We start from the raw sequence: 24,014 nt of genomic DNA on the forward strand, positions 1-24,014 counted from the left end.
AAAATATAATAAAAAATACGTTGGAAAGGATCCTTGTTGCTTTCAAACTTAAAAATTCTATTCAGTTTAGCTCGCAATTCTTCATTGATTAAAATCAAAACTGAGTAGTGTTTACTTTAAACACCGTCAGCGTTCTTCAGGCTTTTTCATTCGCGTTTATATCTACGGAGCATAAAATTTGTTACACTGCGATATTTTTTTGTAATCAAGGTACTCTTATATTCACTGTATTAATAATGAAAGCTTTCTTTACGCTCATTGAGAACTAAATTTTTAGCTCTAAGTTGGGTTTTTGGGTTTTCTTTTTATAATAAATGAAAATTCTTATTTAATTAAAATTTTTTCACATACTGATAAAAAAATATGACGGTTTCGCATTGTTAGAGCTGAAAAGGGGAAGCACGACATAATATTTCTACCTTTAGAAAAGGGCAATTTAATTACAAAGAAAAAAAACTGTTGTACTTACTGAAATATGCAAAGACAAGCTGATGTCCAATATGTGTACTTTCCGGATTTGAAACTCGTACGAGTAACAATTTTTTCATTACAGTACGGGCATGTTATATACACTGGAACATCTTCAAACGCCGTTTCTTCCTCTGAAGATTCCGCACCTGCCGTCGGCTTCGCTGATTCATTGCTTTCAGTTTTTTCATGAGACACCAAATGCATTCGCTCCTCATCCGCCATGGTCGATCGACCGGAAGAAAGCTGTGTTTCTCCGGTGAAAGAAGTTTACTCAATACTCGACAAAACGTCGACTCCCAAATCTATGTTACATATGTTTTGAATCCAAATTGTTACTTTAAACAACAAGATGTATCGCCGATGTTATCGTATTCGCTATTCGCAAGGTTCGGTTGGGGATTTTATTGGCCAAGATAACGTCCGCATTCTTTTGTCTTTCTATTATAAAACAAATATTTTTTTCCATGTAATCCAGCCAATCAAACGAAATTCATTTTTAATCTTTAAAGACGCTGTTTTGTAAGATAATAAATGTTGTTGTTCCTGTGTAATTGGTATAACAATGTAAATGAGGTTACACGTTTTTCGTAATATTATTTGGACTTCAAATATGAGGTAAAAATTTACCCTTAAAAAACTACAATATGCAAATATGTAGTTTGAATTTGATAACAATTTTGCCCATTTGGGGAAAATTCAAAAACACAGATATATTCTTTTTATTCTTGAGAGGTTCAAGTAAATTATAACAAAAAGTAACTTTATTACGGTTTGGTCTGTTTTATAAAAACGAGAGGATTGGTTTAATTTTGAGAGACAAAGATTGACGAAATTTTATGAGGCGCGTCGATACGGTTTATCTCGGATAGTCAAGATTATCATTAGCGCCAATATGATTCTCCTAAACGTCCCTTTTCTTACTACCAGCAAAATCCGAAACGTAAAATAAATGTAGCTTCTGTTGCTTTATAGCTCTTTATGAATTCCAAGGCTTATCAGCGAATGACATGGAATTTATTCGTGCCTTCCCTACCCCTCCGCGACTGTGATGCATTCAGTGACTCTATGATGTAGGTAAAGCTCACGAAATCAAGGACAATGTATTAGTACGCGAGGAATCGGTCAGACATTTAAGTATATAAAGAATAAAACAAAGCTTGGGAGACCACGAAAAAGGGGTTACAAAGGGAAAAAATTCCTCTTCTAAATTTCAAAAATGAATTAAGTAACTATAGGAAAGATGAAAAATTTCTCTATCAAGAAAGGGCGGGAAAGATAGCTACTTCTTTCAGTCATAACAACAGATAATCGAGAAGATTGGCAAACAGAATATATATTCGACTTTACGCGACGTACATTGCCATTAATGCGACCATAACAGCAGTATGTCAAATAGGCACTCACTATTGGGCAACAATGGTTAAAATAATAATAAAAAAAAGCGCCAATTCGTGAAAAATGTTTTCGTGCAGCTCGACTATAACCTCGAGTGAAAGGTAGGGCAAGTGTAACGACCGAAGAGATAATGTCAGTAAAGTTGTGATGAGTTTATAACATTGTAATCTCGAACAAAAAATCTCCGTATACGCACATTATGGTCAGTTATCTTAGTTTCATATCTTTTAAAGTACGGACGCCCAGCCTTAGCCATCGAACTTTGTTCCCTGTTTCGTCAAAAACCGGTGTCAGTTAAAAAAAAAAAAGAATTTTTTTTCCAGATTTGGAAAGTAAAGTCATTTTGAAATGTTTGGGAGAAGCTGTAAGGAAATACAAAAGTAGGGATAAGCAGTAAAAAGAAGTTTGATTTACGTGAAAAATACCAAACAGCCTGAATATGCATTCATTTTCAACTGAAACGGATACATTCTATTCTGCCCTTCTTTTGTCCAGTTATCAAAAAAGTACTCAAAATGTGGTAAAAGCAGCAGTGACCGGCTTGACAGAAGCTCGTTGGTCATTTGTTCTTACCACGAATTGACGTCATTAGTGCTATAGAACTTAACAGATACACACCAAAATGGAATCTACATGTTAAACAGAAAGGCATTTGACGTCATTGAGGACACCGCGAAAACGAGGAAAACCAAGATTGCAATATGCCCTTGAAATATATATTTTTTTGGTTTTGCTAATTCGCACACAGTTCCAAAGTGTAGTCGGCGTTTCTCCCGACCTGCTACCCTCTTCACTACTGAACCGTTTTTTCAAATCAAAGGAGAAGCGAACCAAATCAGTCCAAGAAAACTTCGAGAATTTTCATATCCGACCCGACGATAAACACTGCCCTTATAAATCTCAATTCTCCCACAGAACGGGGTATTTTCGTCTTAATCTTAACAAATAACTGACCAAAAGATTTACTGGGAGAAAGTGCCGCCTGGGTTGCCTGCCTTGTCCTTGTAAAGCCCCGGGCAAACGGACGCAACATTGTTGCATGGCCCTCAACTCCCAATATTGTTGGATGTTACATGTTGCGTCCGTTTGTACACCCTGTTGTATGTTGTTGGGAGTTGTTGCGTCCGTTTGAACACCACTGCCAACTCGGACGCTACAACTCCCAACATCGTTGGCCCGACAAAGTTGGGAGTTATTGCGTCTGGTTGCACGTAGCTTACGGTGTTTTCCCAGGCCATCACATTCATGTATTTCGGTGACACATCCGCTGAGACCACGTGACCCGAAATGCACGAAGCCACACGAAAACGCCAAACCTGTTTTGTTTTTCTGCAACATGCAGAAAGAGGGAGAGCTCTCTTCCTTACAAAAAAAAAACATTGACGCAGGGTTCGTACTCTTTGAGCTCTTCAAATTCCATGACTTTCCATGACCTTTTCAAGTTTTCCATGAAATTAGGTTTAGTTGTCACTTTCAAAAACTTTCCCAGTTTTCCTAGTTTGGGGGTATTTTTTGACCTTACGAAGTTCAACAGACACAAACTCTGGTGTCCACCAAAATGCGTGCCATGTGCGCTGCTTAATTACTCCTCTCTACCTTGCATTGTCCTTGCTTTGTCATCTGCAGTAGCTAAACTACCAAACAAAACTTTAATTTGAAATTCTTAAATTTCATGACTTTCCAGGTTTTCCATGACCTGTGCGAACCCTGTGAGGCGACGTACTAAAGATACTTATACTAATGCTTCTGCTAACAGTACTTCTTAAACGATTTTTAATTTTTTCTATTTTAAAATACATGTAATGATGCTATCTTGCGTGGATGTGGCACAGTGGTCAAAATGAAACTTGAGGAACAATTCAAAATTTCATTTCCAAAATACTAAATATCACATAACACTAAGCAAAAGAACTGTGGACGAGGTTTCATTTGAATACTCACACCATAAGATTTCATCCTTACAGTCAAAATTTACAACTGACTCGCTTATTTTTCCTAAGAGGGGAAGATTTCATCTTTGGCGGGAAATGCGCCAGAAGATTCACAGCAGACTTTTTCACGTGCTGTCAAACTGGTTCAAAAGACTTGCCTCATTCTGCGCTAACCAATCAAAGCACAGAAGGCGTGTTTCCTTGGCAACCAACAACAAGTACATCAAAAACTGTAAATTACTCCAAATTTGCCTGGCGCTTGTAGCCGAAACCACCACATGCGCAACAGCTGGGAGCTTAAGCAACAATGACGGCAACAGCTACGAAAACTCACTTAAAAAAATGAATTCACGCTGTTTCACACTTAATTTAGTATTCCACCTCGTTCAATTCGTCAAGTGTTATCAAACCTTTCTGGAGTTGAAATTATAAAGAATGTATTGAAGTACAGGAAAAGAAAAAGAAAGTCGCCATCTTGTGTTCACTTACTCCGCTAAAGATGAAATTAGGCACTTTCACGTCGTAGTCGTGCAGTGACGGCAAAGTAATGTACAGTACAGCGTGATGCAAGTGCAAAGTTGTTGTTGTTTTGCTTACTTAAACCTATTGCTTTTTAGACGATCTCGTCGACGTCGCCTTCGACGTTGCCTAAGCTCACATAGTTGCACAGGCTACCCACTTTGCACAGGTTGTACGCCTTTATTTGGAGAACTCGGATTGGTGAAATTGCGTTGCTTGTGTCTTTCAAAATTAATGGCATATTGAGATTATATTGGGGTTTGTAGTTAGCCGTATTTCTTTTTCTCTTTTTAATGTGGTCTGGTAAGGTAAACAGCCATGAGGATCCCTCCAAGAGCAACAACTGTGGCTCCAAACACCAGCGGCCATCCAAAATACTGCCATGGAAATCAATCAGTCAATCAATCAATAAACAAATAAATACAGATTACATCGTCAGTTTAGGGACAAGTTTTGGGAAACTATTGTCACAGAGAACCCTAACGACCTCACAAAGTATTTTCCCACGTTGAAATAAGTTAAGTGAGAGGAAGAATTATTACATCCCCTGATAGCATGAAATCGTCATGAATCTAAAACATTTAAGTCTCAGCTCACATTTCCCTAGACTACCGCAAGCAGTCTCTTAATTTTCTTTTTGAATCGCAGAAGGTCGAGAGCACACGTGAGAGGCGAGAGCTCCGCAGTGCGCAAAATAGGCGAAAAATCGGGGACGGCGAAAAAAAAACAAAACGGTGATCTGGGGAGGGAAAGGGTGGTGCCGCCCTTCTCAGTCCACCACTTGGCTCGCTTTTCCCGTCACGTTTCACCCCTTTTTTTGCCTCCCTCCCCCCCCCCTCCTCACTACAGAGCCTAGTCCTAAGCTAAAGCTTGGCAAGCAGTAATATCAATGCAGCACTTACCGTTCGTTTATTTTTCTTGTTTCCTTGCGCACCAGTCATATCAGCCAACATTCGCTGGTACATAGTTCTTTCACTCCGTTTTTCCGATGCCAGTAACTGTTTGAGTCGATTAAGTTCTCCACGGATTGTCTGAAAGGAGTAAGAAAATATCAGTGAAATTCATCTTGTGTGATCACGTCTTGTAGCCAGTCTGTTTTTAAAATAAGCATTGATTTAACAAGGAGAATTTAATCCTGATCAATCTCTGGGCTTAAAGAGGTGACCAGGGAACTTAAATAGAGTGCAGACCTTTCCTGTTTCCTTTGTGTTTCCTTCTGAAGTGAAGCGAAGAAAACAGGAGACTTATGCACACTGGTAATGTTATAATAAATTATTATGGGCTCTCTAGGGACATTTGGAACCTCATTCCAAGGCTCCTCTCCTACTCGGGTCCCAGGGCAAGAGAGGAGAGGACCCCCTACTCCAGGGGAAAAGTTGGATAGGACCCTGAGAATGGGGTTGGGGACATGGGGGGCAAAAAATCTCCAGTTGCATGAAAAAGGTTTAAAGGTTAAATGTTTGTTTGTAGTGGAAAGTGCACTTAGATTATCCAGCTAGTTTACAAGCACTGTGCTTACAATAACTAAAAACAAATATTTCAAATAGAACATAACAGGATTAATAACCCCAACTGGCCAGAGGCAAACCAGTTGGCCTTTTACAAACATGGTCAAGGATTTGAACTCGGGACAACCAAGAAGAAATCCAGCCAGTGACAAGAGTGGGACCAGAGTGAGACTTTACTGAGAAATACCATCCATAACAAATGCTCACTGACATTAATAAGTTTGCTTGCAAACACCTCTCTAAGACTAAAATCAGCCATTTTAAACCTACTTTATTGTTGGGGTCCAGCTGATCTGCCTTTTTAATATAAACAAGGGCTTGTTCAGTTTCACCATTTCCTGCTAGAACCTGAGTATGTTTAGAGTAAAAACAAGAAACCAAATATCATCCTGTCTTCATGACTGTTACTGTACTTAAAACCAACACTTTCAAATTCCGATTCGATCTGGAACGCACGGACACGTTTCAACGAGTTCTTATGAACTCCTTAGTGATCCGTGGGTAAACAAATTACAATTTACAATACAATTTACAAAAACCCATTAGTAATATATAAAGAAAAAACAAAAGAATTTAGTGTTTAATGAGTGTCTTAGATACGGCTAAACTTTACGTCCAATTTTTTAGACCAAAATAACCCCAAATCTAAATATTAGTGCAAGAATGGGGTAATCTATATCAGAGATTTTGAAGCCCTTCAAAATATTTGCAGTCATGTATTATCTTTGCCTCGAGTTTTGAAACCTGATAATACACTAATGTTCATGTTTTAAACAGTACTTAAACAACTGGCCCCAGTTGTTGAAAAGGTGGGTAGTGCTATCCATCGGATAAATCTCTATCCAGTGGATAAGGGAAATTGCACTAACAAGTGGATAGAGATTTATAGGGTGAAAAGCACTATCAACCTTTTCAACAACTGGGGCCTGAACAGGAATGGCAAAAGATGGATAAGGTGAGCAAAGGATTGATAAGGTGAACACCTCTATCCAACAAAGACACCGCTAGGTAAAAATTGTCAACATAAGGTGTTACTCCCAAATAAATGATAATATTTCCACCATTGGCCTTGGTCTGAAAATTATGGTATAGGCAATTTTAGCAAAGGTTTCTGGAAGATCTATCATTTTTGGAGCAAACATAATTTATGATCAACAACTGATAACTTTTCACTCTGATCATAGATTTTCCAAATCATTTTAAGTAGTTGGAGAGAGGGGTTCATTTACTCCCTTAGTTTCTGCTGGTCTAACACTGTTTGTCCAATACTGACTGAATATGTCAGAGCTACAGGCCTATACCTGTAGAAACTGTATAAGCACTGGATGTGTTTCACCACTCTCACTGAAATTAGTCTATACAAACTAGGGTGGCCAGCTTCCCTTTCACTGAATTTTTTTTTTGTTAAGTGATTCAGGCTTTTTTTTTACACACCTTTCCTTTCCTAAACAAGGCTTTGACATTATCAGGATCAATTTGTAATACTTGAGAGCAAGATTTCTCTGCTGCAGAATAAGCCTTTATCTAAAACAGAATAGTTGTGGTATACTCAATAACAACAAAACCACTTTTTATGCCTTACTCACACCAAGGGTTTAACTAAGTTATCAGTGTTTCATAATATTTGAAATAACCTGAAAAATAAGATTCAATGAATGCCTACATCAATCAAATTTTTTTTTCAAGTATCACCTTGAGACACCAAGCAATAACATTTTGACAACCGTAAAATTCCGAAAATAAGCCCCTCCATGTATAAGCCCCCCCAAATCGTAATGCAAAAAACCCTCTGTTAAGTTGCCCCTCTGAATATAAGCCCCCCATGGGGGTTGTACATGGAATTTGCCCTCGAATACAAAGTGAAACAAAGCAAAAATGGTAAATTTCCTTCCCACTACAAGCTAGCCCAATTGATTTTGAAATGCAAATTCCTTCCGTAGATAAGCCACTCCGAATATCAGCCCCTCAAAAAGGGCCTTTGAAAAATATAAGCCCCGGGGCTTATTTTCGGAATTTTACGGTATGCTTATCATTTTCCTATCAAGCTATTAAAATACCATCTCTGAATCTTGTAAGAACATAGCAATATTTACTAGTTATCTCTGAAAATTTGAACCCAATGCACCATTTTTCTAACAAATTTCTTTTAAAAATCAAAATTTTACCAGGAATGCATCAAGGCTGTGCACTACCAGCACCTTGTGGCTCCTGGCACCTAACTTTTGCTCCAGCCCAACTCAAATATCTTAGTTGTTTCATAAAAATCTAATGCTGGGCACTTTAGATTTCACAGGTTCTGAGTACTGAGCTCCTTGATGTACGGCCCATTAACTTTTTTCTTTTGCAACAATTTTGAAGTTTTTAATGACTGAATAATATTTTCTTCAATATTGCTTGCAAAGAGCTGAAAATTGCACAAATTGCTTATGTTAACCAGTGGCGCTCTTTCAACTTTTGAATTAAGTTTATTACATAATATTTTCTTACCTTCAACTGGGCAGCTGCCATGTTATTCCAGCACTTTACCCGCAAGATTTGAACTTGCTATTAGGTAAAATGAAATAATAAGAATTATTATCATCACTTTCTTTTTTTTCACACAGTAGCACACATTTTCACAAGCCAAGAACCTTTGAAAACCAGTAATCTGGGACCAAGCTCCAGTGTTCTAATGTTTAAAACATTATTAATTTTTTTCCCTTGTAAGTTAAGTTTGTTTTTAATCCTTGGTACTGTATTGGTAAGGTACATGAATATGCACAAATGAAATGATTATCACTGATAAATAAACAAATAAACAAACCAACCTCAGCAGTAGACGTTGAGAGGTATTTTATAGCCCTAAAATAACAAAGGAGGTCCAGAACATTTAGCTATTTCATGTGCCATTCTCTTTCTGTAAAATTACAAATAAAGGTCAGGCTAACGGCCTTAGTTGCTACAATTTATTCAATGGTATAACAGTGGTCAAAGTTAAAGAATTTCTTTTCTGAGTGTAATAGATGTGTTCGTATTTTCTGATTTCCAAGAAAACACAAAATGCAAGGCAAGAAATTATATTTTGATTCATTGCGCAAAGACAATCTAAGAGTAATTTTGCTATCAGTGATGAAACTGGTGGGCAGATTTGGGCAATTTGAAATTGGATGCAAAGATCAAGATGATGATGAGGAGGAAGTTGAGAGCAAATTTACCTCTGATAACTGTTAATAGCCCCAGCATAGTCTCCTCCAGTGTACAGATTATTACCAATTTCTCTCTTTTTCTCCCTGGAAATAAGGCAGGCAATAATACTGTTGACATACAAACTTTTCTGTGACTTTTAAGTTTTGTTCTCTTTATCCTCAAAACGTGTTACTAATGGATCAGAGACAACAGAGCATAAAATCTAGTAAGCTGTCTACAAAATCTTCAAATACAAATAATGAAACAACCTCTTATTCCTGATAATTATCTCTTAGAGTTCCAATAATTGCAAAACTTCTTCTGATAATATTAGATAATATTAGTAAATGTTCTATCATGGCCACTCTACTTCAGAGAATTTGCCAAATTCACTGCATTATGCCACAACCCAGAAATTCCATCCTAACAGTTTTTCCAGCCTATCAGAAGGCCTTCCCACAGCAATGTTTGCCTCCATCAATTATTAGTGGGCATTTTCTAAAACAGCACTGACCGCAGTGTTTTAGTCTATTACTTGGCCTATACATCAGTATGTATGGAGACAACTTTTAAAACCGTTTTGACGTCATGGCCTACTGACATACCCAATGGTGATTCGCTCCTCGTCAGTCATGTTTGTGATATTAGGACCATCTCGTACTGCTAACAGGTGTAACTCATAGGTCAGTTTAGCATCAGCTGGAATAGGTGGATTTGCCTCTGGTCTAGAAAACAATGAGCTCTGATTTATTCATAAATCTATTTGAAGGGTTAAAGGCTCCTGTATTTCTTTTCATTTAGAAGATCGAGCCATAGGTGCAATTCAAGGGTATCAGTTTACAATTCCGTCATATCTAGTATTGCATTTATATAGGTATTACGCAGCATATATTTCATCCAGATAAAGAAGAGATACAGTTGCATGTCAGTGTTACAAAGCAAGAAAACAAACAAACAAACAACCAAAAACGACATACTTTCCAGCTTTCCCATAAGCATATCTGGAGTCTGTTACAAGTTCACACACTTCCTCCAACTCCATCAAAGCTACTGCTAGGTCAAAGGCTGAAAATATAATGATAATATAATGTAAGTTGTATCTCTTAGAAACCATGAAAAGCGACAACCAGTTAAAAAAAGAAGAAACAAAACACTTTTCACTTCAATGCAGATCCAATAATTAAGTGCGCAATCCACAGCCCCCTTCCTCTTCCCATTCAGAGTTATTTGTTCAAGCTATGAACACCATGATCTTGAAGTGATACAAACTCTGATAAGGGAGGTAGTCTCATGTACTCTGTTTAACAACAAGTTAGACTTTGTCTCAAGCCTTTTGCAAATAGTTATAGCCTTTTAAAATCTTAAATGGAGTAAGAAAATAACATAGTATGTGTTAAAATATTATCACACTTGCATGAAAGTGGAAAATGAAGAAATATTAGTTGTATTTGTAAGAAGAATAAAAAAATTGAAAAGTTGTCATAGGGCTAACCTTGAATGACCTCTCCTTCACCAAGGATAAATTCCAGACTTCTGTTCCAGTCAACAGCTTTACCATCTTCTGTATGTCCTGCTACTTGTAGAGTAACCACTTGGCCTTTGTCTGGTCGGGTATCTCTCCCTTTTCCTTCTTTCAGTATCTGAGATGTTACACAACGAAGAAAATCATTTGTTTTAACGGATTATTCCAGAGTAAATGAATTAAGCCTGCCCTGACAAATAACTTTGTTTCATAGACACTATTTATTAGACGGACAGATTGAAGGTTTTCCACTCTCTTAAGTGATGCATTCTACTTTGGGCTTTTGGCTGAAATGACCTTCTCCTACATAATTCTTCTACATGAGTTGTACTTCAATATTCAAGGCCATGAAGCTGATGCATCCAACACTTCCCTCTGGCAACATGTCACATATTACCACCTGTACTTGAATTAAATTTACACCTTTTAATGTCATGTTAACACTGGTTAACCTCTCCTGTCAATAGCCCATGTTCAATGTATTAAAATTCTAAGATGAATCCGAGGTTTGCTGGTTATTTTGTTTACATTTGATTTGGTTTTATTTGAGCTCAAGTCTCTTGTAAGAATTGTGAGATAATGGAGTCATGAAAAATTTGCAATTATGTCCCTAAAACTTTGGATTCAAGTTAGAATTTTAATAAATCGAACTTGGGTGATTAGATTCATTCTAATAGAATCCCTCATATTCAGAGCACGACTGTACCGCATTTTGTACTAAAAGGGGGTGGAGTAGTCCATGGATGAATCCAGAAAAAGAAACATGACTTTTTCTTGCACCAAAGGTGTAAACTTCTAGCAAAGATCACAGCTGACAAAACAGAAAACATGTATATTTTAACTTTTAACAAGTCATTTCCTTTTTTGTCAAAAACTGTAACATTCCAGGTTTTATCTACACCCTGACAATGGAAGGTATTTTCAGTGAGGTGCAAAATGGACCCTATCAGAATCGTGAAAATTATTTGGATTCATGTGTCGGTTTTATAGTCACTAAGAGGTTCTAGAATTATTATTATTTCTATTTTTTATTTGCATGTCCACAAGAGCTTTAGAATCACTTCCACTATGGGGGAGGTGTTCAAGTCTCTAACTCATTCCTATATTGGAGGGGGCGGGAGGGGGGGAGGGAGATCAGATTCTGAATTTGGACAAGGACAATCTGTCAGAATCCTGCCTTCCATAGGGGTGGCGTTGGTGATAGACCCGTCAGCAAAGTATGGCAGAACTCGACAAGATCTACACATGCAAGGCCATTTTTAGGCCCTTATTTCTTATATATTATTTAAAAAACTTGCGTGTGCACCTGCCATACTCTGCAGACTGGGTGATAGGGGTGCAGATAAATACAGATGCCACATTGAACTGTTTTCTGTTAAATGGTGGAAACCGGTCTTGATCTGTGCATATAATGAGAGCAATCCGCATAAATTGAATGCATTGTGATTACCCGTTTCTTCAGTAGTCCATTTCCTAATAAATCCATCCACGTGTCTGCCTCCTGATCCATGGCATGTGCTGAGGAGTTTTTTTCTGTCGTTTCATCATCATCCTCACTTTCTGACGTTTCACCCTCGCCGGTCACTTCACTCTTGATCTTTCTGTATTCAGCCTTACTTTGTCTGTCCGGAGACCTGTGACTTCCTCCGTCAGCATGAGAACTCTCAAAAGAAACAGCTGAACTGGTATTATTACTTTCAGACTTGGTATCTGGCAGTTCTGAGTTCGATTCTTCTTCCAATTTTTTTGAAAACATATCATCGTCTTTTTCTGATACTAATACATTTTCTTCCCTTGGTAAATTTTCCTCTTTAGCATCTCCATTCAGCTCAATACCGTTCGTTGTCGCTAATTCGCCTGTTTGTTTGCTTGCCATATGCACGTCGGACACTCGCAAACTTTCAGGTGGAGACGATATTTGGTCTTCGGGATCTTCTTCAGTGAGTATTTTCTTCTCCTCTTTCAAGTCATGTTTCTTTGAAACCCTTTCTTCCTCAGGTAATGAAGCGATAATATCGTTTATTTGATCGTTGTTGACCGAAAGCGATTCGCCGATACCAAGTGACTCCTCAACATCCGCCATGATGAAATTATTTTGCTGACTAGTTCCTAGGACTTCGCTGCTGTTGTGATAGTCAGAGTCTGCACAGGTGACCCAAGCTAAAAATACGAGCATACATACATACATACATACATACATACATAGTTTATTTGGTAACGCAGGTTATAGAATACGCAAGACTGAAGTCCTGATGTGGACCTGCCTATCTACTTGTTAAAAACTAAAGTATATACATGTGAATAAATAGAAAATCAACAGAATTTAAATAATAAATAATAATAACAATACAAATATAAATAAGATTAATAAAGAAATTCCTCATTCCTATTTCTTATCATGGAAGATTCCTTATTATAGCTGATAGAATTAATTAAGTCCTTGCTAGATCTAAGTCTTTTTTTAAAACATTCTAAGCAAGAAGACTTTTTGATCGAGTCAGGAAGTGAGTTCCAAGCAATGGCAGCTCTATGCTTAAAAGTCAGCCTGCCAATTTCTGATTTAGGACTTGGAAATTCAATATTCATTGATTTCCTCAGGCAGTGAGATGATTGTTTTAACATTACTAGATCATTTAAAACATTGGTATTGCGTCTATAGTAGGATTTATACGCTTCTACTAACAGTCTCTTAGTATAGTAAAATGATAAATTGTTCCAGCCTTTCAATTTATTTAATTGATCAGCATTCGAATTCCTTGAAAGTTTAAAAATAAGTTTAGAAGCTCGTATATGAGCACGCTCAAGATCATCCATTAGTGCAGGTGAGCAGGAACCCCATACTAGTATTCCGTATAAGACACTTGGAAGTACAGTCCTAAAATAAATGGTCTGTAGAATGGATGATGGCAAGAATTTAATTCTTCTGAGGACTGCTATTTTCTTATTAAAAGAAAGAAATAGATTGTTGCGTAACATTCGAAGTATAATAACCTGAGATCAGGCTCTATTTTCGTTTCGCTTTGAAAATTACATTCCGGCGGGCATGGCAAAACGAGGGGCCGTTAGAGAGAATGTATGAGAACCGCTAAAATTGGGCCTGATCTCAGGTTAAAGTATAAGGATTTGTACGAAAATGAAAGGATTTCAATAAAAACAGCCTACCTTACATAAATGTGTGTTATGTCTCTCCTGTGTTGTCCATCGTCCGATTTACGATTTATGGCCGTTTTATGTGTTGTACTACCCTTTACAGTACAACCCATAACGGCCCATGGACAACACAGGAGAGACGTAACACACATTTTATGAAAGGTAAGCTGTTTTTTATTGAAATCCTTTCATTTTCGTAAGTTACGAAAACAATAGGCTGAATAGGTTTTTTAACCATACAAATCCTTATATTTCGAATGTTACGCAACAATGTCGATGTTCGCCGATGTTTATATTTCGAGCTTGGTTTACCTGTGGAGCCTACGGTCAGCGAAGTGCGCGAAAGTTTTGATGTTTGTTTGTTTTTTTTGAGAACAGAGACATAAAAAAGGGGGCATGATCGCAGGGAGGGCGGGACCTGAGGCGAAGCTGGGATTTTCCAGAGGTAGGCAAAGTTTTCCAGGTTAACCCTACCCCGTCTCCCAAATCGTTTCCATGTAGGTGACATGGGTGTTGACTTGGCTGAAATTCTGTTTTCTTGTCAGTATGTAAGCTCGATTACCAGCCGCTATTCGGGAAAATGAGCCCGCACTCATCCCCCCGAAGGAGGATCAAAGACTGGACCCGGGAGACGGCGGAAATCGAGCCTAGTCAGTATGGTGGGGTGATAATCTCTCTTCGGGTCATCAGGAAGAACTTTTACGGCTTTCGCTAGTGAAAATCGGGGAAAACACTGTCTTTGCTTTGGAAACTTATCGGAATGAAGTTGAAGCGTCCTCCATATTTCAGCTCCTGGTTATCTTCTATTTTCATTCTGCTCACTTCCTTTGCTTTTTAACTTTTTTTATGATTATTTTCCCCTTCATCCTCAGGTGCACAGGTACGTCTCGCCGGGGGGTACTGGACCATTTTTAGGCATAGGTGAGCCGCTAAATGTGGGACCCCCCCGAGAGGTGTGTACTGGCGAACCGGTAGCTACCGCCCTCGACCCTTGACTCTCGCTCATTGCAGTGTTCATCAATGAAAACAACTTTTCTTCACATCCAACTTATTTATTGCAAACCATGATACAGTACAGCTGTACATACAATAAAAATAGCAAAGGGCAGTTGTTATTTGGAGTTTCCATTTTGTTTCCGGCTAAACTTTATCAGTCCCTGACCTGTGATCCGGTTTTTCCAGCTCAAGTTTCTAGTTTCACCGGCCGAGTGAAACTAGAAACTTGAGCCGAAAAAACCGTATAGCCTCGCAGGTTAATCAGTCCCTGGTTACTCTGTTCTTTGATGGTGACAAATGACAAGTTAAGCAGTTACTTCCCCTTCTGTCCCTTTCCTTTTCCTTCAGAACGTTTCTGGGACTTGCGTGATGTTGTTTTCCCCGCTTGGCTGTACTTTTGGTTATCATTTCTAAACGTTAAAAAAAAAAAAAAAATAAATGTATCTTAAAACAATAATAAAGCCAAGGCCCCAGATTGATCAAACGCTGGATAGCGCTATCCACCGGATAAATCACTGTCAAGTGGATAAGTAATTGGGAAACCAATTGCATTATACACTGGATAAAGATTTATCCAGTGGATAGCGGTATCCACGTTTTGAACAACTGGGGCCTGATTCACACAAGGAGGGCGCTTCTGTAAGTAGGACATTAGTGAATGGTTTGCTCTGGTCCCAGCTGTTACCAAATCTGGATGAGGAAAGATCACTCTGAGGCAGACAACTGGAGCCGATCTGGTCGCAGAGCTGTCCTGCTTCATTAGAAAGTTTTCTGAAATAGACGCTCGAAAAACAGGGACGTGCACTAACCTACTCATACTGATCTTATCCCGGCATCCTTTGCCCCCTTCCCAATGTGCTGAGCGTGACTTGGTAACTGCAGCTTTACAACCACTGCAAGGCTGTTGGGAATAAGGCTGGAAAATTGAAAACATATCGATGAGTACTGGAAGTATTACAGGCACACAAGAAGACGATACAATTACAATGTGCAATGCGTTGAAAAACTGGTATACCGAATTGGTAAGATGTTACCTTCCTTAGCTGCAAAATAGATGCTTGTTGCCTCAACGCATATTATTTTTGGGTTTACGTATTTCTCAAAAACTGATGTAATTACTCAAGCAGGCTGTTGGGGGTGACAACCATATGAAACAATCACGTTTCGAGGAAATGTACATACTGAGTGGAGACCCCAGGAAACAAACTGAGATTTTTAGCCCATCACAAAACCCAGGGATGTAAAACAAAACCAGAACGAAGTTTTTTTCAACTCATGACATGCTCTGTTCTACTTGTGCTATAAAACAGCGAATGAATGCAGATATTTAGGACGCGTCATCATCATTATCATTATCCTGATCATCATCGTCGGTGGACCGAAGAGCAGTTGACAGTAAGTCACCTCCAATTGGCATGGTCTTCGGCAGTGCGCAAGATGTTATACTTGCTTTTTGGGGTCGATCCATTCCTGGACTTGGCTGGAAAAGGACTTATGCAGTCTCTTTGGGGTCTTCTCCCTTAGGAGGTCTCAAACAACGCGTAGATGTTAGCGGGTTCATCCTTCTCCATGCGCAAAATGTGGCCAAGGAACTTGAGCTGATGTGAGATGACCGTAGATAGCAGAGGGCTAATGCCAGCAAGATAGTATCACGTTCCATTATCTATCAATAATATTGCCCGAAGTTACTAATTCCTATCCTCCAAAAGGTTTTTTGCCACGTCCCATTTTGAAATAAGGTAAAAGACCCGGAGGGCAGCTGTTGTTGTTAATCTACAGGGTAAACTGACAAACCTGTTCTCTTGAGCAGAAGCCGCAGACCATTCGTGTAGCATACTTCATTTCATGGTCTTCCTCTTCTTCGTGGCATAAATCACACGGATAACACTTTCCACAACAAGGGAACCTGGATAACACATCAAAATAACGTTAGTACCTGAGACAAATATTATTTGTTATTTGTCATTAATTGTTAATAAGCTAAGAATGACTGAGTCATTATGATACGCCTAATAAAACGGGCCTCAGATTCTCTTTTTGGTTTCAACAGACCTAAAACCTACTCATTCACCAAAACAATACCATTGTAGTACCTGAGCCATCTGAAACTCTTCTTGTAGTGTTTACAGGTTCCATTAGCTGGTAATGGCTGCCCTTCTTTTAATACCAAGCTTTGGGATGGCTTCTTAGATTTTGAAGAACTGCTAGCAACCGCGTTTCTTCTAAGAGAAACTAGATGATAAAGTTCAAATGGGAAAGACAAATCTGTATTCAGCCAGTAAATGGTGTTTTATGTCACAGATGAAATGTGAATTCAGGTTAGTTTTGATTTAATTTAGAGTGATCCTCAATTCCCTTTGTCTTCTAGCCTTACGATATAAGGGACGCTGAGAATCATCCTTTTGTGGTTAAAAAATTTTAACCTGAAAACAAATTTGACTTGTAACATATACAAATATTTATATGGAACAAACTATTAGATTGGTAACATAAAAGCAACTGCAGCCCAATATCTCCTTCATTAAATAATAGTTCCCTTCAAAGGCACAAAGAATTAGGTATGGTAAAGAAAAAGAAAGAATTTGGTATAGAAGACAAGACTAATTGGCGCACTCTGGTACAGAAAGTGACCAATGTTCTGGTACAAAATGTACATGACTGCTCTGGAAAATACATTAACTTGCAAACCAGTTTAAATTCATGAATGGGCCTATAATGGATAGAATGACAGAGGAAATTGTGCATGTAATGAGATAGATTTAAAACAAGAGATCTTATTGTTGTGTTGGAGCAAAATACAAAAATTGTCAGCCAACCTGATGTATCTAATGCACTGCTCTGTAACTGATGGAATCTGGTGGACTCAATCTGAAATCTGAGTTTGTGATGACAATGGCCACACCAGCTCCAGTTAGCACCATACTGAAGACCCTACACACAGTAAATTACACAGTTTCAATGACACACTTTTTCAAAAAAAAAAAAATTATCATCTTGTCTAGCGTCAGCAGTACAGTCATGGACAAGAAGATCAAGTGGTCTTGAATGTCCAAATTTTTCAAGGATTGATCATTAATGATTACCTTCACTGATGTTTCTTTAGAGCATTGAAAGCAACCCAGCATCAATTCACTTTCTGGTAGAACCACATCAAATGGTACACAGCTGTAAAATATTAATATCAACCACACAGTACACAGTCAGATAATTGTAGTGAACACTAGCCAAGAGAATACATGTAGCTTACACAAGCAATAACAAGCTGTTTCACTGGCAATCACTTACCTGTCAAGATCAAGGTATCCTAAAATAGAAGAAAATTGATGAATGATAGCTGGTCTGTAGGTCGCTGCAAACACTGAGGCACACCTGGTGCATTGTTTCACAATACATCTGTAATATAAAACTTGTAATTTATAAAATGCCCTTGATTTTTGGTGGTCCAAGGTCAATGCCTGCCTCTCTCATTGCAATAAACTAATTCAGTCTGTCTGAAAATCAGGCTAGCAATATACTACATGTAGACTAGCACAAAATCAACCTTGACCATTTACCACGTTTGATGTTTAGATGGAGTTATACACAATAGTGCCCTCTTAAGGTATCTGCACAGGCAAATTTTGCACATTTTTGCACCATTTTTAGTGGTTGTTTTATGGATAATATCTATATGTCACTACATTGACATTATTCCTCAGTTCTTGAGGAACTAGAATATATCAAAATAAACTATGTTATGTCACCCAAAAGGTGTTAATTTAATTACCCCCTAGGGTGGCACGGAAAGAGAAAAATCAAAATTTCAGAAGAATCCTTAGAGTTATTGTTAAAAAAGAAATGTAACACAAATAAGGACATAAGATAGAATAATTCTGTGTTTGACCATGACACAGCTCCAATTAATCCAGCCTCTAGGGCACAATTTGCTATTTTGTAATTTGACCCATATTTTGACATCAATAACTCAGCTGTATGGCAATTCTAACCTTTAGTCAAACACAGATCTGTTCATTAACATGCTGTTTGTGTATTTGCCAAATTTCACGAAGTAATAATGATCCATTCCTCCAAAAAACTGGTTCCTGTAAGTCAAGGTAAATCGGTCAGGCGGTAATTAATGCTTTTCCAGTGTGAAAAAGCTTATTTTCTTCTCAAAATCAACTGTTTTTCCTCGATACTACCATCACAGACCTTCTTGCCCGCCATTTTGAATCACCGCTGTGTAAAATGCTCGTGGAAGCCTAAGAAAATGCCAAATAACCTCTCTATAGCCCCCTTGGATTTTGATACGTGACCAGTTGCTAGGTGTGCCGCATTTCCGGAAGATGCGTTACTCAGTGTCAGCTTTAATGCAGTGAAGCGCGCCGAAGTATGAAGATTGAAGAAGAGTTTTATTCAAAATTGAAAAGAATTGCTTCTGTAAAGTGAAAGAAATTGGCAGAAAAACAGACCAGATGATTAGGGGCCAAGAAAACGTTTTACTCTCCCGGCAAAATTGTCAGAAAATATCAGGTGAGAAGACACACCGATGTAATGTAAATTTAAAACAATAATAAGCCCTGGAAAACGGAGTGTATTTCAAGAACATAACAAATTTTGACAAGAAGCAAGTAATATTAGTCATCACAGCTTTAACAGAAGCAAGAAAAATCAAGTTGGACACACAGCGGCTGTAGTTTGTCAATGAATCCAAGCAGTGAATAGATTTTGTTCAGCGCATCAATAGAACTTGATGCTGGAAAGAGGAGTCAAATTGCGCTCCTGCCGTCCTTTTCCTTAGTAACGGAAATGAAAATTTTTCTTTAACTTCCGGTAAATCAGTCAACTTTTGAGTAGATTTTCTCTTAAATGCCAAGGTATATTAAAAAAAGAACACCAGATATGCATATTACATCATCTGAACTTACTGTAGAAAGATTTTGAGGGCAAAATAAAATGTTGAAAATTTGCCTGTGCAAATACCTTAAGGCAAGTACAGTAGCTGAACAGTAGCACAGTAAAGAATACATAAGGAGATTAGGTTACTTAACAGAAAATTTGTTATGTACTCTCAAGAGAGGATTGTAAATGACCCCAAGAATAATATTTGTCACAGAAATTCCTAATCTGCTGATAAGACAAAATTATATGCTACCTACCCTGACGGAGAAAGATGGAGATCAATCCTCTGCCTGCACCTTTTACACTCAAACGTTATGACTACTTTGTTTCCTCGAATGGAGCTGATGCTTTCTTCCAGATTAAGGCCCTTGAATTGAATTTGAGTTCCCCTCTCGACAGTATTTGAGGTGGCAGAATCACTACCATGAATGTCTGATTGCGATGATTGAGCTGCTTGCTCATTCTCCAAGCATTCTTGGCTGTTTCGAGAACTTGTGGTCTCCATATCCATGATCTCCTTCTTATGATCAATATCCTCATTATTTTGGGGAGGTTCTGTATCATTATGTGGGATGTCAAGTCCTTCACTTATATCTGATATTGTTTTAATCTGTGTTGGTATGTCATCTATATATTCTTCACATGGTGCAGAACCAGTGAATGTATTCTGACCTTCTAACATTGGACTGTTAGATTGTACTTCAAAGGCTTTGTTGTTAAATCCACAGATGTTAGAAACGTACTTTGCTCCTATCTGTGAGTAAAAATGAATTATTACACTAACCACTTGTCAGAGATTTCTGCATCCAGTGGAAAACTAGCCTTCCCGCAGACGTCTGTTGGGGTTCGTTTGTCACGCATTCATTTCTCCCCCACGTGGTGGAGAAATGAATGCGTGACAAACGAACCCCAACGGATGTCTGCAGGGAGGCTAGTGGAAAACACTGTCCACTTCTAATTTAACCAGCTGTCTGTAAAATTGCTAATTACTGTAAACTGTAACAATACTTGTTTACCCACAAAACACTTAGGAGTTCTTAGAAACTTTGTTAAACATGTCCATGCAATCCAGATCGAACTGGAATTTGGAGTTTGTGGATTTTGAGGGGAGGGGACAACTGTAGTACCCAGAGAAAATGGGAGAAAACTAACAACAAACCTAACCCATACAAGGTATCCATGCCAAGAGATTGTGCAAATGTTATGCAAATTGTTTTGAGCAATTTTTTTGCATAAATATGCATCTTGTTATAGCTTTCTTATCTTTACCTGACTTCCACCATCAACAAAGAAAGAAACTAAATTCTTGTCAAGCCAGTGAAGAAAGGGGCGAAAGAATAGCTTCAGAAATCCTTGACTTTTTGCCATGTGTTCTTGCTCTAATGTCCATTGCTTTAGTCTTTCATTTACAAAGCTTCAAAGAAGTAAAACAGTCAGAAAGTCATTGGTAGAAAAAGAGAAATTGAAGCTCAACATGTAAAAACATACAGTGTAACCTCCTGTAAGCATTACCACCCAAAATACCAAAATTTAGTGGTCTCTGACGGGAGGTAGAGAAGAAAGCATTGTACTGAATTTGTAAATAGTTCCATCGTGTTACAAAAAATTCATGCTATACTCTGAGTAGTGTAGTACAAACATGGAACTCAGAGATCAGAGGTTTCACATAAAGGAAAATTATCAAAATGTCACTTAAAAAGTGGTCCCAGTCATTTTCAAGAGGATGTATTTTATGAGAGTTTCCGACGATAAGGTTTTGACTGAGAAATTTTTGCGCTTTGGATGGGTGATCACTTATGGGAGGTTGGTCGCTTATGAGAGGTAGTCACACATGGAGGTACGACTGTATACAAATTCAATAAGCAAAAAATTGAAAAAACAAATACTGCAGATTACTTGATGATATCTTCAGAAAGGTCTTGTTCCTTGGACAAAGTAACGTCAAACATCTGGTAAAAAAATTAACATAAGTCCTGGTGGTTACAAATGTGCCACAGAAACCACGGATCAATTTAAGTTTCTGTAAAACTGCCCACCTACCCCTCCCCTAACTCAACATAAACTTACTTCTCACTTAGAGCTAATGTTGGCTCAGGAGAGGGGCAGTTTCCCAGAGTTCTAAACATTGCAGTAACCAGACTGCAAACATAATTGCAGTAACCAGTGGCCTGTCAAATCCTCAACTCCCTTTCCCTGCTGGTACTTTTACATTTTGCAGTAAAGCAATGAAAATACTCACATGTAATGGATAATCATCTGGAAAGTACACAGTCAGGTAAATTGCCTCAATTTTAAATTGCTGGTGACAGAAAATAGTATGTAAATCAAAAATAACAATTTGATAATTAAATTTATCACGTCCATTTTGAAATCACTGGTGATCCTTGTACTCTACCTGGCTCTCAACAGAGTGATATATTCATAATGCACCGGGATCACCCATATGATCGTCTGCCTTCGGGGGACATTCATCCTAACCCTATTCCTGCCAACTTTTTCTGGGTCAAATGCATGAGATTTTCACCTTGTCATGACTGGGATTTCTGGAAACATCCCGGCAACTTCTGAAGATTTCTGATGACTTTCTGGAGACTTCTGAACATTGCAGAAAATGTCCACAGATGCTCTGAAGACATTTGTGCACCTCTAAAGCTACTTAAAAGACGACAAGGCATGAGAAATTGTCCCTGATGCGTGAGATTGATGTCTTTAGTCTATAGGCATGAGAGTCATGCATAATGCATGAGAGTTGGCAAGTATAATATACTTGCATATATTATGCATATTATTATATGACCCCTCTCCACTTATACCTGGATCCACCCCAGATTTGCTATCCCTAAAAGCTTTAGGAGTACACAATAACTTATTATTCAACATACCCAGTCAGGATCGGTAGGTTTAAACTTGATCCTGTAAGAGGAGTTTTCTTTCATTTCAATGAAGCCACCCTTGCCTCCGAAACGTCTTTTCAGCTGCTGAATCTCTGTTGCTCTAAGCTTTTTAGGTTCACTTAGTATTGCATCTGCAAGAGTGTATGAACCCCTAAAATTTGATGCAAAGTTGTCTTTATTATGTGTTTGGTTTCTGTCTTTGGTTCTTTCGTATTCTTTGTTTTGCAATGGACTTCTTTCTCTTGTTACTGCACTAGTAGTTGCACTGTTCTTTTGTGATAGTGATAAACCTTTTTCACGTTGTTCATGTTTTACTTCATGTCCATTTTTGAGTGCAGAACCCCCATGTTCACTTACTGAACCTCTGATTGAAGTGTCCTGTTGGAGGGGTGGGATGCCTGTTGTCCTTTCGGTTCCAAAAACTGCCCTGTTTGCCCTGTTATTTTCTTTGCTTTCCATTCTTTTGCCCTTTTCAGTGATCTCAGGTTGTCTTTTGCTCTTTACATGGTTGACAACATTGTTGCCACTGCCTTTAACTGCCTCGTTACAATCTGCACCAGTGTTTACACCAGCTGTATTGCACTTTATACCGTGCATACCTTCAGTTTTAGTTTCTACATGTTTTTCGGATTTATTGCTAGTCAACACTGTGACTCCAGATCCCTGAGAAGCTATTGTATTGTCTGCATTCTCTTTTTGCACAGGAAGGTCGATTGGTTTTTGATCACCTTTTGCTAGTTGTAGACAGGACGACTTAGTAAGCTTGCTTTCATCCTGTTCTTTATCACTTGATGGACTAGCAAGTTTTTTTCTTTTACTCGTGTTTTTCGTCCTTGACCTCTTACTCTTTACATTTTCATCAGAAGTTGATTTATTCGTTTGCGCAGATTGCCCATCAACTAACACGTGCACGAATGGACATTTTGAACCTCTCATGCAACCTCTTTTTCTCTGAAAGAACTTACAAGCAACATCTTTTCTATCTTGAGACGAATCTTCATGTTTTTTCATTTCTTTATCTTCACCCAAACGTTCATCGCTTTGTTCACTGTCATCGTTAATATCAGGTTCAAAATTCTTGACTTCATTTTCAGTAACAAATTCATCACCCTCGTTTACAACATTTCCTGATTGACTTGAAGTCTTTGCAGAATGTAAAAACTGGCATTCACATCCAAACTTGCAACCCCTCTTAGTGTGAAAGAATCTGCAAGCTTTTGTCTTCACTTTCGAGGGACCGTCATTGACACCGTCATTGCAATTGGAATCCGCCATCTTAGAAGTACCGGAAGTGAGGGCTTGGGAACTAATGCTATTTTAGGGTTCATCTTCACTTCCGGTCGCAATTTTTTGTTTACACATGAGTAACTTTCACAAACAAGTAAAATTTCATTTATATTTTTGATCTTTCATGTTACCGTAGCAGCGCACCTGCTTGGAGAGAATTTACGTATCCAGGAAACCAACCCTTTTATTTTACGTCTAGAAGCGCTGAGATATTGAAGCTAGAAAAATACGCTACGTAGTAGTTTTTGAAAAAAAAAATTTCCGTCGTGACCTCATACACGCGGATTCGCGTCGC

The 24,014-nt window shown here is 38.2% G+C and overlaps 1 protein-coding gene across 1 annotated transcript; it reads right to left on the reverse strand.

Annotated features, from left to right (window-relative positions):
* Positions 1-3,616: 3,616 nt before the first annotated feature.
* On the reverse strand, positions 3,617-23,950 carry LOC140936745 (uncharacterized). Its single transcript, XM_073386224.1, has 20 exons — positions 22,421-23,950; positions 21,778-21,837; positions 21,435-21,487; positions 20,808-20,952; positions 19,796-20,292; positions 17,943-18,050; positions 17,741-17,822; positions 17,474-17,588; positions 16,751-16,889; positions 16,452-16,563; positions 10,482-10,629; positions 9,967-10,054; positions 9,595-9,714; positions 9,019-9,093; positions 8,632-8,665; positions 8,312-8,368; positions 7,259-7,348; positions 6,095-6,172; positions 5,219-5,347; positions 3,617-4,693 (listed from the first exon to the last, which is right to left on the reverse strand). The coding sequence occupies exons 1-20, from the start codon at positions 23,705-23,707 to the stop codon at positions 4,607-4,609; spliced, it is 3,504 nt and encodes a 1,167-aa protein (XP_073242325.1). The 5' UTR covers positions 23,708-23,950; the 3' UTR covers positions 3,617-4,606.
* Positions 23,951-24,014: the final 64 nt, after the last annotated feature.

This window comes from Porites lutea, chromosome 5 (assembly GCF_958299795.1).
Source record: "Porites lutea chromosome 5, jaPorLute2.1, whole genome shotgun sequence".
In the NCBI taxonomy this organism is placed as follows: Eukaryota; Metazoa; Cnidaria; class Anthozoa; order Scleractinia; family Poritidae; genus Porites; species Porites lutea.